Source organism: Arachis ipaensis, chromosome B6 (genome assembly GCF_059453495.1).
Source record: "Arachis ipaensis isolate K30076 ecotype BB chromosome B6, ASM5945349v1, whole genome shotgun sequence".
Taxonomy (NCBI): domain Eukaryota; kingdom Viridiplantae; phylum Streptophyta; class Magnoliopsida; order Fabales; family Fabaceae; genus Arachis; species Arachis ipaensis.
In genome coordinates this window covers 135,645,375-135,661,260 of record NC_142441.1, presented here as the reverse complement: position 1 = coordinate 135,661,260, position 15,886 = coordinate 135,645,375, and the positions used below count along the sequence as shown (strand labels likewise).

Here is a 15,886-nt window from a genome sequence, read left to right as displayed (position 1 = left end):
TCATGCCTTATCAATATAACAGTGAGTTACGCTCGTTCTTATTTTAATCTGGTTGCACCAAATCATAGACAAAGTCGGCTTCTGAATCTTGTATATCTCATTACAATGCATTGTTCTCCTTTTCATTTCTTATGGCTACGCAGCCTACCCAAATAGATCAGGTTACACTTAGCCTGTAGGATCAATCATCTGTACCAAAGTAGCGATCCCCAAACTCGCCCAATCCAGGGATAACCCGAAACTCATCGTTTAAGGCGGCATCAATCTCAGATGTGACAATTTTCAGTGAGGGAAACCGTTTACACACACAATGGATCCCCTCAGGAGCCTGAATTCAAAAGTGTGTACATTGAGTGAGAAATAAAAAACAAATACTTGCGATTATATATGCAGTGAAGGCATCCAAATTTTAACTCACAGAAATGAGATTCAGGAATATAATGTGGGACTCTGGAACTCCTTTCTGAATGAGTAACTCAATTGCTTGGTTGGCGGAGTTACCTACAATGTAAGTTATTGATGTCAACATTTTATCAGCATCGAAACAAAATGAATTAGCAACACAAATCAATGCTAGACGACCAGAATAATAATGAAAATATTTAATGGTCATCGCTCCCAAAACAAAAAAAGAAAATACAATAGTATTCCATGTTCACAAATATGATGCGAATCAGTAACAACCACTGTGCTACACCGTTAGAGTGAACAACTTGAAGTAAATAGCTACTTCTTTCCCTTCCTAGGCTAACACTTCCTACATATATGAAATAGGATTTCTCCCACATGAATTAAAGAATATAATAGAAGGGCAAGCATGAATTGATCGCATAAACGGTTTCAGTAAATATATCCCACTGTAACATGAAAAACATTAATATAGATATATTAGAACACTAAATAGTTAAAGAGCTGAAAACATAGCAAATCTTCAAGAGCATATAAAGAAATCACCTGTAGCAAGGACAGGATCGAGAAGCAAGACATGCCGTTCTGAAATATCCTTGGGAAGCTTCTCATATATAAGCTGCTCAAAAAAGCAAAGGATTCTACCATTAAACACAACATCCATCCTATAGATGAGGTCTCTCCGATAAGTCACGTCTGTTCTGAAAAGTTTTATATACCTGTTGTCCATCGTCTCCATCCCGATGAATCAGAATTTTCCCTATTTTAATGCCCTTACAACATGCACGAAGTGCATTCTCCATGCTCTCACCACTGTTATACAAAAATGACAAATATCCAGCTTAAGGCAAATGGCCTAGACAGAATATCATGGTGAATAATTCTAATTTTAGAATAAGGACTGAACGATAAGTTGATAACTATATGGTAAACGCAAACTTAGACTACTAGTCTAACCAAAAAAGAGAAGTAATGTTAAAGCTTCAATCAATGCATTTATAGTAGCACTATCCTAATTAGACTGGACCTGCCAAAACCAATACCTGGCTCAAAGCTCACCTTCGAACAATTGAAACACCACATAGTTTCTTGCAGAAATCAACACCAGTGTAGACAGATCCTGTTTGAAACATCATCTCAGTGAATCAGTATAACCAACACAAGCCAAAATTCATGTAGTAAGCATATATGAAACAGTTCCCAAAACACAACTCTTGGTCCAAACCAAGAACAGCGGTTGTGATAAACTAGGGCAGAAAATTACCTGTTGGAGTAACGACTTGCTTTTCGGTGAATGGGAGATGACCAAGACCATGCTCAACAACCTATGATAAAAAAACGAAGTTATCTCTGATATACCAGAACACTAAGGAAACAAAAAACCCGCAATAAAGTAGTTCAAGAGAGCAGTAGCGCATACAGTACCAGACGAATAAGCCGATCAGAATAAAATACGAAATCATGCTTTGATATGTCTTTGTCACGAATCAATGTATGCATCCCCCTTATCTGAGACAAGCACAATCAATAAACAACCAAATAAAAAAAGGAACAAGTAAAATTATACCAGCTTGTACCCTATAAACAGAAATAATAACTGCAAAAATTATCCAGGTCTGTAAAATGCTTCATTGAGGAAAGTTATCTGGTCTGTTTCTATCAGAAACATGACTATGCCACATGATCTTCCAGAATTTTGAATTCTAAAAATGAAAATTTAAAAAAAGAAAGAGAGGGGGGGGGGGGGGGGTAAAAAGATCACAGAAGATGCTTATATATACCTGGAATGTTGATTGAATAACATAAACATTTGGATATATTTTGCACAGATCATGCTGACCAAGCTTTGTGCGGATATGTTGCACGATCAAATCAATGGCAACATGATTATCACCTCCCCGAGGAATGATCACATCAGCATACTTCTTTGACGGTAGAACAAAATCATCAAAGGCAGGCTTAACAAACTTTGCGTACTGCAAAATCAGCATTGTAGGCAGTAAGATATAAATCTTAGAAGTGATTGTTCACATTTCATTTGAAAACAAGGATATCCTAACATCCATAGGCTTGTCCAACTAATCTCAATAAATTCTCACAGCATTACAGCTAATACAACCATATCATTTCACTAATTCCTTTAGCCTGTTTCACATTAATACATGCATATCCCATTAATTCTATACCTTACTCAGCTTCCCCTCTTAGATCTACTCTTCATACATATCAACTGACATAGTCTAGCATATAACTTATCAATCCAAATCTCATGCTTCAAACTTATTAAAAAATATATATAAGAATTCATACTCATTATTAGCCTAGGTGCAATTAAACTGTGGTTACTGAGAATATTGTTGGCAATACCTGTTCAAGAACAGAGTTTATGTCCCTCCCTCGCTCCACTGTGTCACGTCTAATCCTACGAGCTAGTCTCACATCAGCATCTGCAAACAATTGACAGTTAAAGATAAAACTAGAGTTAATAAGGAACAAGGGAAAGCTTTCATATAGTGTAAGAATAATAGATTGTGTATAATGCATAGTGATATTTAAACCTAAGCTGGCAGCCAATCTAATAGGGAAAGTTTCCATTTCAATTTATTTTTTAAAAGCACTTGCGTAAATGCGATCAAAACAAGAGGACGTTAGAGATAGAGATGGAAAATTTTCCCAATAAATTCCCAGTATTTTATAAAAATACATGACATGCGATGGGACATATCAAGCAAACCTGTGTCAACAAAGATCTTCATGTTCATTAAATCCCGGACATCCTGATCATGGAATACAAGAATTCCCTCCAATATAATGACATCAGAAGCATTGACCTGAGCAGAAATTAGAGATGGCAAATCAAAAACCATAAAAAAGTACAAAATTTATTGCCACAGCAATTGTCTGATACATTTGAATGCTCATAAAATATAAAATATGGTAAATACTTCAACAGGTGCAAAATGTACTTATATTTTGTAGGACCTCATGAACTAAGTTCATCTACTGATGTTTGCATGAAGTAAGACTATCAAGGAAACAACAGAAATGTTTTTACATTGACCATCAGTGTTTTCCATTAAAGAAAATTTTAGGGTTCATGTTGGAGCTTTTTCAGAAATGGTTTGGACTAAATTCAGATATAATTATTACAAGATTTTTCAAGGTTTTGGAAAGAGAAAGGAGGACAACTTTCGCCATGTTTACACTCTTATGGTCAATCATTGTTTTCAACAGAAGGTTTTGAAAGAAAAGCCATCCAAGTCATTGACAATGCAGAGGATTAGAGAGGTCCTCTGCTTTGTTAAATCTAACTTTGTTTGTCTTTGCTTCAATTATGTAAGAATGCTGATCACTTTTCTTGTAGCGTTATGCTCAAAGGTTTGATGTAGTTTTCTGGAAAATAACTACGCTGCTTTAATGACAAATAATATACAGACAAGCAGGTCTTGTGGTATAGGATTACGTGGTCGGCTTTTACTTGGTGCAAGATTTTGTAGAGGTTTCTCACTCGAATATAATGAGCCTAAGAAATTGGGAAGATTTGTTCTTTTCATGATTTCGTTTGTTGGTTCTTGTTTTCAGTTTAACAAGGACCTCTTATCTTCCATTCTCTTTGTATATTCTCCACTTAATACTGTATAAAATAAATTTTCTTCTATGTAAAAACCAACTAGATTTTGCATGTGCAAAATACACTATTTATATTTGGTGGGAATTGAACAAATTTCTTTTTCCCACTAAAATGCATCATATGAAAGATTTTAATTAGACAGCAACACAAATGTTTCTGAATTGAACAACAGTCATTTGCATGGAAAAGGCTTTTGGTGTGCACAGGGAACTTGAGTTTGTACTGAGTTAAAACCCAGTAAGTTTTAAGGTTTCAAGGTTTTGGAAAGAGTAAAAAGGAAAACTTCTGCCATGTGTACCATTCTTTTGACCTCTTATTGGTGTCAGCACAATGATTTTGGAAGAAAGCTCCATAGATTAATATAAGAGGAATGGAAGACTTCCTCTGTTTCATTACATCTCTCCTTGTTTTTCTTTTCTCCCTAATAACATGATGACCTCCTCCATTTTTCCAGGGTGAGAGTATATAGGCCAAACTTAAAACAAGATTTTACTTATAGATCTGGTATACAATTAACTTTTATGCAGATATCAACTTAAAAAACCAATGGGCCTACATGATTGTTCTCTCTTCTAATTATAGTTCATATAACTTAATTCTGCTTTGCACTCCTCCATCTAATTGTATTTATTCTTTCAATCATAAAATATATGCATTAACCACATTAGTAAATCCTGGATAAGACTATTTTTGTTGTATCTAGAAGACTAAAGTAACTGAAGGGCATACTGGGTATAACTGGCAACATCAATGACTGAAACAAATCAGAACATGCGGAAAACAAATGAATAATGCAAATCCAAAGGCAGCTCGAAATGTCCAATAACCAAATTCAATTATCATGTTATTAATTCAAGGTTGCATTGCATCTTCACTTGCAAAAAAAATGGTTAATGTCATGCTTAAAGCACCACCTGCTAAGACCACTTGTAAACCTTATCCATCAACTACATATATAAATATTCTTGAACATTCTGGGAAATGATACCTGCCGAAAACTATCTGAACACCGTTGGTGCTTCTTAAAGTCATAAATTGGCACCTGCACACTCTGGCCAGCAATAAGCTTTCTCATGCACTCTAATAGCTGTTCGGTGTCGAAGGCATCTACAAGGAAATAAAGATCCAACATATGGCAATGGAAATAAGATAAAACAAAAAGGCAATAAAACAACTTTTCTTTTCTTCCTTTTTTTGGTGTGCAAAACAATAGAATCATTTAAGGATATGTTGGAACTCACTATCAGAAAAAGGATATTTTGGAATTATTTAAAACTGAAAATGATTTTAATTGAATTGGATTTCAAAAACCACTTCCCATCTTTGAAACTCATAACCAAAACATGTCATCAAATTGATTTATGAATCGATTTCTTCTTTCTTTTATTTTTGGATAAAAAGTTCCGCTTTCCATGTTCGGAAGTTGTAACACATTAAATATGAATTAAATTGATTTTATAGTTGTAATTTACACTACCAGCTTACCTGAAAGAAAATCGGTTATAAAGGTTAACTACTGAACACAGGTCAATTTCAACAAACAAAGCTAGAATCAAATTAAGCACTCATATAAACAAATGTAACCAAATTTGAGTAGATTCTATTGTTACAAAATCAATCCAAGAAGGGAAAAAATCAAAATGTTTCTTTAAACTTGATTTGCATTCTATGAAGTTGCAAGCTAAGATGCCATGCTTGTATAAATAAATACATAAAATAATTTTTCAAAAAAGTACCTGGATGATCAAAATTGTACTCGTGAACTCTTTCCAACTCTTCAGGTCTCAAACCACGGTAAAATGAATCCTACAAACACAAACACAAAACCAAATACACCTAATGCAACAATTTCAAAACTTATTATTATTATTATTATTATTATTATTATTATTATTATTATTCCCGATAATAACTCAAAAATAACCTAGATGTTGTGTGTAAATGTACAATGATGAATGTCTATTCATAGGCTAAAAATACAATATAATTATATCAAGAAAATTAAACTACAATCAAACTAAAACAATATAAATACAAGGCAAAATATGATACTATATTATTATATAACATCTAAAATATACTCTTAACAAATATTATTATTATTTAAAAAATCGGTACCTGATTGACAAGAACAACGCGGTGATCATGAAGCTGCTGAATGATCATGTCACAGACAGTGGTCTTCCCAGAAGCAGTACCTCCAGAAACACCTGCGCACGCATGTTTAGCTTTGTTTCAGTTCCATTCAATAATTAACTCAAACAATTAAAAGATATAAAGTATAGGGGAAAATGGAAGTAAGAAAGGAGGAGTGACCAATAACGAAGGGCTGGTTGAGAGAATCGGGGGATAGGGCGGAGGAAAGATCGGGTGCGGAGGAGAAGCGATGGGCGGGAGAGGAGGTAGAGGAGGAGGGCGGGGAGGAGAGGAGGCCGTCGAGGCGGAGACCGGAGAAGTGTGGCCCCGAGGCTGCCTCCATGACATAGTCGATCGACGTCGTTTCCTCCGGCATCTCTCGCTCTCTCTCTGAGTCGGTGAATGGAAATGTTATGTTATGTTGAGACTTGAGATGCTGCTTCTTGTGTTTTGATATTTGTGGAGAAGGCAGTGGTGGTGGAGTGAAGTTGAATTTGGTCAAGGTTGGTGTTTGTATTGTGCCAATTAATTAAGTGAGCCACTCGAATATACCTCGTGTTATGAGAGCCCTTGTGTCTTTTTTTTTTTTAATTATATTTCCTTTTATTCAAAATAATGACTAAATTAAAAGAAAAATTTAATTTTGACACATTTAATTACATAATGTTATTTTTAAAAAAATTATTTTTTATATTAATTATGTGAATAATTATTTAAAAAAATAAATATAATTATATAAATATATGTTAGTGTATTAAAATTAAATTTATTTAAAAATACATTTACGGCAAGAAAATAGCAATTAATTTGGATACTGGACCCAAGTGTATCTGAGGTGATGGTTCTTCACGTCAATTTTAGAACAACGGTTGGGAGATAAAGAAAAAGACTCCGATATCTATGTTTAAGTAAAAATTAGATAAATTATTTACTTAACGATCTAGATTTATAGATGAGTTACACGATAAGATCTAGTCTTAATTGGATATAATTTTACGATTAATTATCTGTTTTCAAAGATTTTAAAAGTAAATATTTTAATTTTTAAAAAAATTTATATAAAGAACAATCCTCAAGATTTTATTCTAACAGTATTTCAGTTATTAATTTATTTTTTAATACAGTAATTACTCAGATCAATTCTTAAAAATTTTAAAAGTATATATTTTAATCCTCAAAAAAAATAATATACAAATCAATCTTTAGCATTTTCTCTATCAGACATAATAATTTCTGTTTATTTTATTTTTACTATATGTCAACCTTTATTATTAACAACATAACTTTATACATGTGGACCATGATACTAGTAAATTAATACACTCTTTTTATTAGAAACAAGTAAGGTGAATAATGATATTTTGAAATCCAAACTAAAATATTTTCTTTTAATATAAACATGTTTTTTAAAACAGTTATGCTACACATATAAGTTTTTTTGACTTACAAGTCTTACAAGTTGGGTCAAACCCAACAAAAGCTACGTTCACCCACAAAAGCGTGTTAACCATGGTTGCGAGAATCGGACCGGTCAATGAACCGGTAGAGTGACTGGTTCACTGGTTTAATGGTTCGACCGAGGTTCAACCGGTTTAATTAAATATTAAATAAAATTATTAAAATTTAAATATATAATTTCAAATATTTAAAAAAAAAATATCATCAATCATCAATAAAATTATTTTAGAAAATTTAACATAACACCAACAACTACCATTAAAATTTTTCAAAATTCAAGAGAGCAGTAAAACACCATAACAAAATTATGCCAGATTTCCTGAAATCAACCATCAACAATTATTCCAATTTCATAAAAATTATAAAAATAAAAAACTTAACACACTTATCAGTTAACACTTAAGCAACAAGCCAACAACAGTATTCTCCCCTAAGTTCTTGTAAGTAATCAGCAATCCTCATCAATCAGCAACAAAAGTATAAAACAAGAAAATCTTTCAAAATAATTTTTTATAATTCAAAAATAGAAAAAATCAGAGAATTCAGAGACAAAAATTACACCATTAATCCAAATTTGGCCTTCATACCACCATCAACACTAACTCAGAAGTAAAAGAAACAGCAACCAAGAATCAGAATTCAGTACCTCAATAAAACTAATAAAATAAGCAACCATAAATTGAAGCAAACATAGGTTTGAATCATTAAAATACAGAAACTCAAATTCATAGAAATTAACAAAAGAAAAAATGAAGCAGATTTACAGACGACAGAGGAATCAATCTGACTTCGAAGGAAGAGCGAAACAGGCGGCGAGGAAAGAACAAAACTCAACTACCGGCAAGGGAGGAACGACGAGACAGAGACAAGGATCGAGCAAGTCCACGACGAAGAAGACGAAGACGATGGAGGAATCCAACTGACCACACTTCGATCTGCAAGTCCACAACGAAGAAGACGAAGACGATGTAGTGAAGAGGCCACGAGCTTCGATCTGCAAGGGTAAAGGCCACGACGTGGAGGAGAAGAGAATGGATGGCCAAGAGCTTTGAGCTAACCCTCTGTTTGTCACTACTGGCGGCGAGGCACCCTCTTGCTGACAAGAAGAGTTCGGCGACGGCGAGGGCAGTTTTTTCTGATGGAGGGGAACTGGGAAATTGGGCTTTTTATATTATCCATTTTCTTTTTTCTTTTTTAATTATAATTTTAAAAACCGTTAAAAAACCGATCGGTTTTATCGGTTCACCAGTTAACCATCGGTTCGACCGGTTTTTTCACCGTTTTTTACCCGACGATTTTCCACATCAACCGAACCGGCTAGAGGACCGGTTCCCGGTTAATTCGGTCGAACTGGCCGGTCTGGTTCGGTTTTCAGAACACTGGTGTTAACACGCGCATTACGTTTCCAAAGCGCTTCTTCACCATTATGAACGACTCTTCTTCTTCTTCTTCGATGAAAACCACAACTGTCATTTTTACTTTGCGTTCTCCTCCTCTTCTTCTTCCTTCTTCTTCTCCTTCTTCTTTGTGTTTCTCCTCCTTTTTCTTCGCGTGTTTCATCTTCATTGTCGTGTTTCTCCTCCTTCTTTTTGTTTTGCAACATTATATATTTTTTCTTCTTTGTTTGATTTTTTCTCCCAAAAAAAAATATGAGAACATGAAATAAGAAGATGATGAAGAAGAAGCAGCAGAAAATGAGGAAGAGGAAGAGTTTTGAATTATACAGAATTTATCAGAATAAAAATACACCCAAATATTTTCGTTTTACACCCAAATATCTTCGTTTTACACCCAAATTTGCTGCAAATACAGAAATGAGTTGTGCTACGTATACAATAAAATCAACCACCAAAGTCAGGCACCAGTATAAAATATATACTGAAATACAAATATACATTAAAAATAAATTAAAACACACATGTATTTATACACAAATACATTGGTGACTGATTTTAGTGGCTGATTTTAGTGTACAAATAGCATTTTTGTACAGAAAAATATTTCCTAATGTTGCATTTTTTTCTTCTTCTTTTCCTTATTTCTTTCTTTCTTTTAGTTAAATGAATGTAAGTTCATCCTCTTCCAAGTAATTTTACAGCATTATGTGTTTCTTCTTCTTCTTTGTTTAATTTTTTTGTTTTTATTTTTGTTAAGAAAGTAAAACAAGAAGAAACTTGAGAAGGTAAAACAAAAAGAAAAAGATGAATAAGAAAAAAAGAAGAAGATGGTGATGATGATGAAAAAAAAAGAAGCATCAGCAAAAGATGAGGAGGAGGAAGAGGAAGAGGAAGAGTTCTGAATTATGCAGAACTTATCAGAATAAAAATACACCCAAATATCTTCGTTTTACACCCAAATATCCTCGTGTTACACCCAAATTTGCTGCAAATACAGAAATGAGTTATGCTACGTGTACATTAAAATCAGCCACCAGTATAAAATACATACTAGAATACAAATATACATTGAAAATAAATTAAAGCATACATGTATTTATACACAAATACATTGGTGGCTGATTTTAGTGCATGATTTTAGTGTACAAATAGTATTTTTGTACAGAAAAATATTTCTTCTAATGCTGCATTTTTTTTTCTTCTTCTTCTTTTCCTTATTTCTTTCTTTCTTTTAGTTAAATGAATGTAAGTTCATCCTCTTCCAAGTAATTTTACAGCATTATATGTTTCTTCTTCTTTGTTAAATGAGTAAAACAAGAAGAAACTTGAGAAGGTAAAACAAAAAGGAAAAGATGAATAAGAAAAAAAGAAGAAGAAGATGGTGATGATGATGAAAAAAAAGCAGCAGAAGATGAGGATGAGGAAGAGGAAGAGTTTTGAATTATGCAGAACTTATCAAAATAAAAATACACCTAAATATCTTCATTTTACACCCAAATATCTTCGTGTTACACCCAAATTTGCTACAAATATAGAAAAATATTTTCTCTAATTTTGTATTTTTTCTTCTGAATTGAACCACACCTCAGCCACTTGATTGGATTCAAAAATAATAATCAATTTCGTTCTTGTTCAATCGACAATCTAAACTTGAATTATTCATTATATTCAACAACGAGATAACTGATGGTGGAGGAGAAAGAGAAAAAGAAAGGAAGAGAAGAAAATCCAATGAAAAAAGAAGGAGGAAGAGGAGGAGGAGGAGGAAGAGATGATGTTGATGACGACGATAACGAAAAACATGAAGAAGGTACAAGAAGAACGTGCGCGCGTTGATTGAAAAATCTGTTAAGGAGACGCGTGAAACATACGTAACATCAGAGGCACGTTTTTGGGATAAGCAAATTTCATAACTTGTAAAACTTGTATAGCAAAAAGACTTGTACGTGAAGATTAATTCCTTTTAAAATAGGATATCATTTGATTATATTAAATACAAAAATATCAAATAATTTTAACTTTAAATTTCTTATAAAATAATCTCTAATAATTTTATTGATTATTATTATTATTATTATTATTATTATTATTATTATTATTATTATTATTATTATTATTATTATTATTATTATTATTATTATTATTATTATTATTATAACTACATACATAAGAATTTAATGAAAAAATTATTTTATTTTATCATTATTTTTGTCTAAAAAAATACAAAAATTAGGATACAGTATTATTATGCAATTAATAATAATTATTATTTTATTTTATTTTTTTGGACGGATGACTATTATGTCTAACAGAGAGAAACGTTGGGGATTGATCTGTGTATTAATTTTTATTGGGGACTAAAATATCCGTTTTTTTTTAATTCTTGGGGACTAATTTGGGTAATTGTAATACCCTAACTTTTAATACCTCATGATCGTACCAAAAATAAGGCGTTACTAACCTAATTCCTTTTATTATCTATTTACTATTGAGCCTTTACGCATAAATCTATCAATGATTTTACTAAAACTATAACTTTTTCAACAAGTACAAACAACACATATTCACATACTTAATATTAATAATACGTTGTAGTATTACATACAAAAACAATTATAGAACCTACCCCTCTGAATAAAACTCTAACTAACAAGGCGAGGGGAAAATAAATTCTAACAACTCAACTCGTAAACATATTCCTCTATGCTCCCGCAGCTTCACAATAAGCCTTCGCACCTGTAGCTGAAAGGGGGGTGGAGATAGGGGTAAGAACCGGGGAGTTCTTAGTAGGGTCAAGGTTTGGAGTTATGTTCATTTTATATATACTTGGTCAACAATAACAATCAACAAGGTATCATCAAATTCAATAATTAAACACAAAATTCAAACAGTCATTTAGCACACCCACAATCACAGAAAATACACTCACAAACAAATATGCGCAAACAAGTATGATGCATGTCTATCCCAGTGCAAGTAATGAGCTCATCTGTTGATTTTGACCTGCTCCCAACGTAACTTAGCAACCTTTGTCTAAGTTTGGTTTCTAGTGTTATAACCTCTGTAAGCAACATTTGTCTTACAGGTACGACTCTCTTGAGCCGATGTATGCAAATATAACTTCTGTAAGCAACCTCTGTCTTACAGGTGAGGCTCTCTCTAGCCAATGTATGTAACAATAACCTCTGTAAGCAACATCTGTCTTACAGGTGCGACCATCCCCTAGATTGGCCGATGTATTTCTGGAAAGCAAATCTCGGTGGACTCACCATCATATCTCTGCTCGTTTTCAGCAAGTAAACAATCATCTCTACTTCACTCATTTTCTTTTCATTCTTTCTTTCTTTTCTTTTCTATTCTCTGCTCTCCTGTAGCAGAGGTTCTTTAGATTCTTTTAATCTTTTGCTCTCTACTCTCCTGTGGTAAAGATCCCTTTAACTAATATATTCTTTTCTTTTCTTTTCTTTTCTCATCATTCTTTTAATTCCTTACTTTTCACAGCAAAAACTATCTTCACACTCTTCCCTCATCTTTCCCTAAATGTTTTATGAAAAGGGAATCATGAGATCCTTAGCTTAAATTTGTCTTTCTAAAGCTTTTAGAAAAATTTGTTTGTTTACCACTCTCTGTTTTATTTTTCATAATACATACAATAATATTCTTATAAAATAATATCTTGATAAATAATAATTTGTAATAATAATTTACTCTAATGTAAATGAGTAATTTTAAACAAATATTTAAAATAATATTTATAATACTCTTAAAACTTATTTTATAAAATCTTATTTTCAAACTTTTATTAATTACTTTCTAAACCACGAATTCTTTAATATTTTATTTTTGACTTTAATATTTTATAAAATTATATTTAAACCTTCACTTTGTTTCATATTTATATAAATAACCCTGAACTTTTATAAAATACCCATTTTACTCTTGAACATTATTTATTACCCAAAATACCCGAAAAACTTATATAATTATAATATTAAACTCAATCTTTTCATAAAACTACAAGTATATTTTCTCAAAAATAATTCTTCTTGGCTGATTCTTCTCTTCACCAAGAACCGAAAACCTCTTTATTTTATTTTTAAAATATACATTTAAATCTTAACCCGTTTTTGAATTTTACAGTTACCGATTTTTCACAGCTTTTAGTTTAATTCCTCAGCCATTAAACCTCACCCATTTTATTCAAAAACTAACACAATGACAGCCCCAAATCAGCATCATTATCACAGTTTGGGAAGCACAAACATGACCAAATCACAAGCTTAATCACATATAACAAAATTCAATATAAAGTCAATCAAACTCCATCAATAATCAATCACAACAACCATTCACTTATCCAACAGAAATTTAATTGGTGAGAATTTATCGAAATCCTACCTCCGTACGAAATCAAAATACTCGAGGCTACTGAGAAGCTTTCTGACCGAGCTGCCAAAGAAAAAAATATCAGAAATCGTCTGTACCTCCTAAAACTCCAGTTGGCCGAACTCAAAGGGTAGGGGAGCTACGTCATCGTCAACTTTCACCGATCAAAAGTGGCGCCAACGTGTAGAGGAAGAAGATACGAACACTTTTATCGGATTAGATTCTTGATTAGAGTTACGGATCTCAAGAAATCGAAACCGAAAATTTTAGTGGGGTTACGGTTTTCTTTCTTGCAAGCTTCGGCCTTCCCTTTCCTTATTTCTTTTCTTATGAGTTCGGTGATGAAAAGAACAAATATGAAATAAAGATGTTTTGATGATTGAATGAAATAGATTATGTGTCTTGTTTATATGTTAATATATGTTTATAAGAAGCATTTTAAGTATACCCCTGTCTTTTTTTAGAAGTTTAAAATGCTATGATTTAGAGTCATTTAGATTTAATATAAAAAAAAAGTTATCAGTTCAGATGTAAGAAAATATGCATTATGTGGATATGCACAAAAACAGTTACATGGAAGAGTTGCAACCGCAACGTGATGTAGCAGATTTTGTAGAGGTAAGCATATCACTGTGTTCCTTTGTTTAATAGATTGGCATAATGTGCATGTGTGACTTTAAAAGAGTGAGCCAGCCAATAATATTATCGATTGAGAATGCATTTTTTTGGCCCATACAAAGAAAAAAGAACTAAAAATGTTCTTTTAAATTTATTATTTATTTTAACACTAACAAAAAAAAATATTACTGATAACAGTAAGATCGTCTATGATGATCATTAGGTATATATTATCAATTATTATATCATAGTAAAAATTTACAAATATGATATAAGAATAAAATTATTTTACGAACTAAGTTGAGATCAATAAAATATATTATTAGTTTGAGAATATTTTTTTTAAAAGAGTTATTTAATTGATCAACTAAAGTTTTTAGTTTATACTCTTTTTGTCGAAGTAGACCAAAATTTTAAAAAAATGCAGTTAAATTATTTTTTGAGAGATAAAAATATTAATATTTAAGTATAACATTGTTTGTAATGTTGTAATATATAGTAATTAAGAACACAAAAAAATATTTATTTTTATGTATTTCGGTAAGAAATTTAAAAAAATAGATATAATAGAATGAATATTAATAATTATAAAATTTAGTGATTCTACTAGTATGAATTCAAAATAGAAATAGTATTTATTGAGAAAAATAAATATTAATTCTAATATTTAAGAGACTATAAGTAAACCAAGTTCAGAACAGTAATAATATTTTTTTTGAAAAATATATTGATGGTAAGAAAGAATAATGTCAAATAATTTTAATTTCAGAAATTATGAAAAAAATATAAAATTATTAGAAATAAAGAATGACATGAAAAAAGAAGTGGAATTATTAAGTTAGACGTACCAAAATAATATATTTTATTTATGGGTTTAGTTAATACGTGTTATAAAGACACGATAAGTTTATTATTAGTAAAAAATTTTTAATATTTTTATTTAATAAATATAAAATAAATGCATTAAAAACTTAAATTTTTTATATTTTTAATATAAAAATTTTAATTTTATAATCTTAATTAATATGTGTTTTAAGAGCACAAAATAAATAAATTTTTTTCTTAATTATATTTTTTAGATTACAATATTTTATTATGAGTAATGTTACACATTTAAATTTTTTTAGGAACAAAGTTCAACTAAGTTAAACAATAAGATTTAAAATAATATGAGTTATAATTAATTTTTATTATGTTAAATTAACTTAATTAAATTTAGTAGAAATGTTCAACTAAAGCCGACTTGCATATACCTCTGTAAAAATAGCTCAATTCTATTACCTTTATATTCTCCTATCTTTCAGCCGCTTTTTACAATCTTTTTCTTTCTTATCTCAAGGATATAATCGTCATTGCCAGAGTGCAGACAAACTTTTTTAAGCTATCATTTTGTATATGACATATCAATACTTCAATAAAATACACTGGAGTATCATTTCGTGTATATATATATATATATATATATATGGCTTTTATATATATATAAAAGCCATGTTGTGACTTGTCTTTCTTTCTTTATTATATATATATATATAATAAATATATAATAGCATATACAGTGACGGATCCAGAAAATTTTGACAGTGGGAGTAAAATATATATAATATAATAATAATTTTTATAATAAAAATATTATATATACATAAAAATCAACTATCAAAATATTCATTAATCATTATATATTTATATATAAATACATGTATTATTTAATTATTTTTAATGTATATTTTTTATTTCAATATGTATATAGGTAGTTATTTTCTATGTACATATAATATGATTAGTCTTTAAAATATTTAATTTATAAATTAAAATATTAAAATAATAATTTAAATAATAACACATAATTTAG

General features: G+C 30.8%; 1 protein-coding gene across 1 annotated transcript; it reads right to left on the bottom strand.

Annotated features, from left to right (window-relative positions):
* On the bottom strand, positions 1-6,745 carry UKL2 (uridine kinase-like 2). Its single transcript, XM_088489641.1, has 14 exons — positions 6,356-6,745; positions 6,158-6,249; positions 5,776-5,845; positions 5,028-5,146; positions 3,143-3,239; positions 2,776-2,855; positions 2,190-2,384; positions 1,834-1,917; positions 1,673-1,733; positions 1,468-1,528; positions 1,128-1,221; positions 955-1,027; positions 419-501; positions 1-328 (listed from the first exon to the last, which is right to left on the bottom strand). The coding sequence occupies exons 1-14, from the start codon at positions 6,549-6,551 to the stop codon at positions 182-184; spliced, it is 1,452 nt and encodes a 483-aa protein (XP_088345767.1). The 5' UTR covers positions 6,552-6,745; the 3' UTR covers positions 1-181.
* Between the last annotated feature and the right edge of the window lie 9,141 nt (positions 6,746-15,886).

Bases quoted from the DNA above. Each gene is read 5' to 3' on its own strand.
- UKL2 (XM_088489641.1), bottom strand. From the start codon at position 6,551: ATGCCGGAGGAAACGACGTCGATCGACTATGTCATGGAGGCAGCCTCG. The intron at 1,028-1,127 runs GTATATAAAACT...TTTTTTGAGCAG, and splicing joins ATGGAGACGATGGACAACAG to CTTATATATGAGAAGCTTCC. The intron at 329-418 runs GTGAGTTAAAAT...TTTTGAATTCAG, and splicing joins TATTCCTGAATCTCATTTCT to GCTCCTGAGGGGATCCATTG.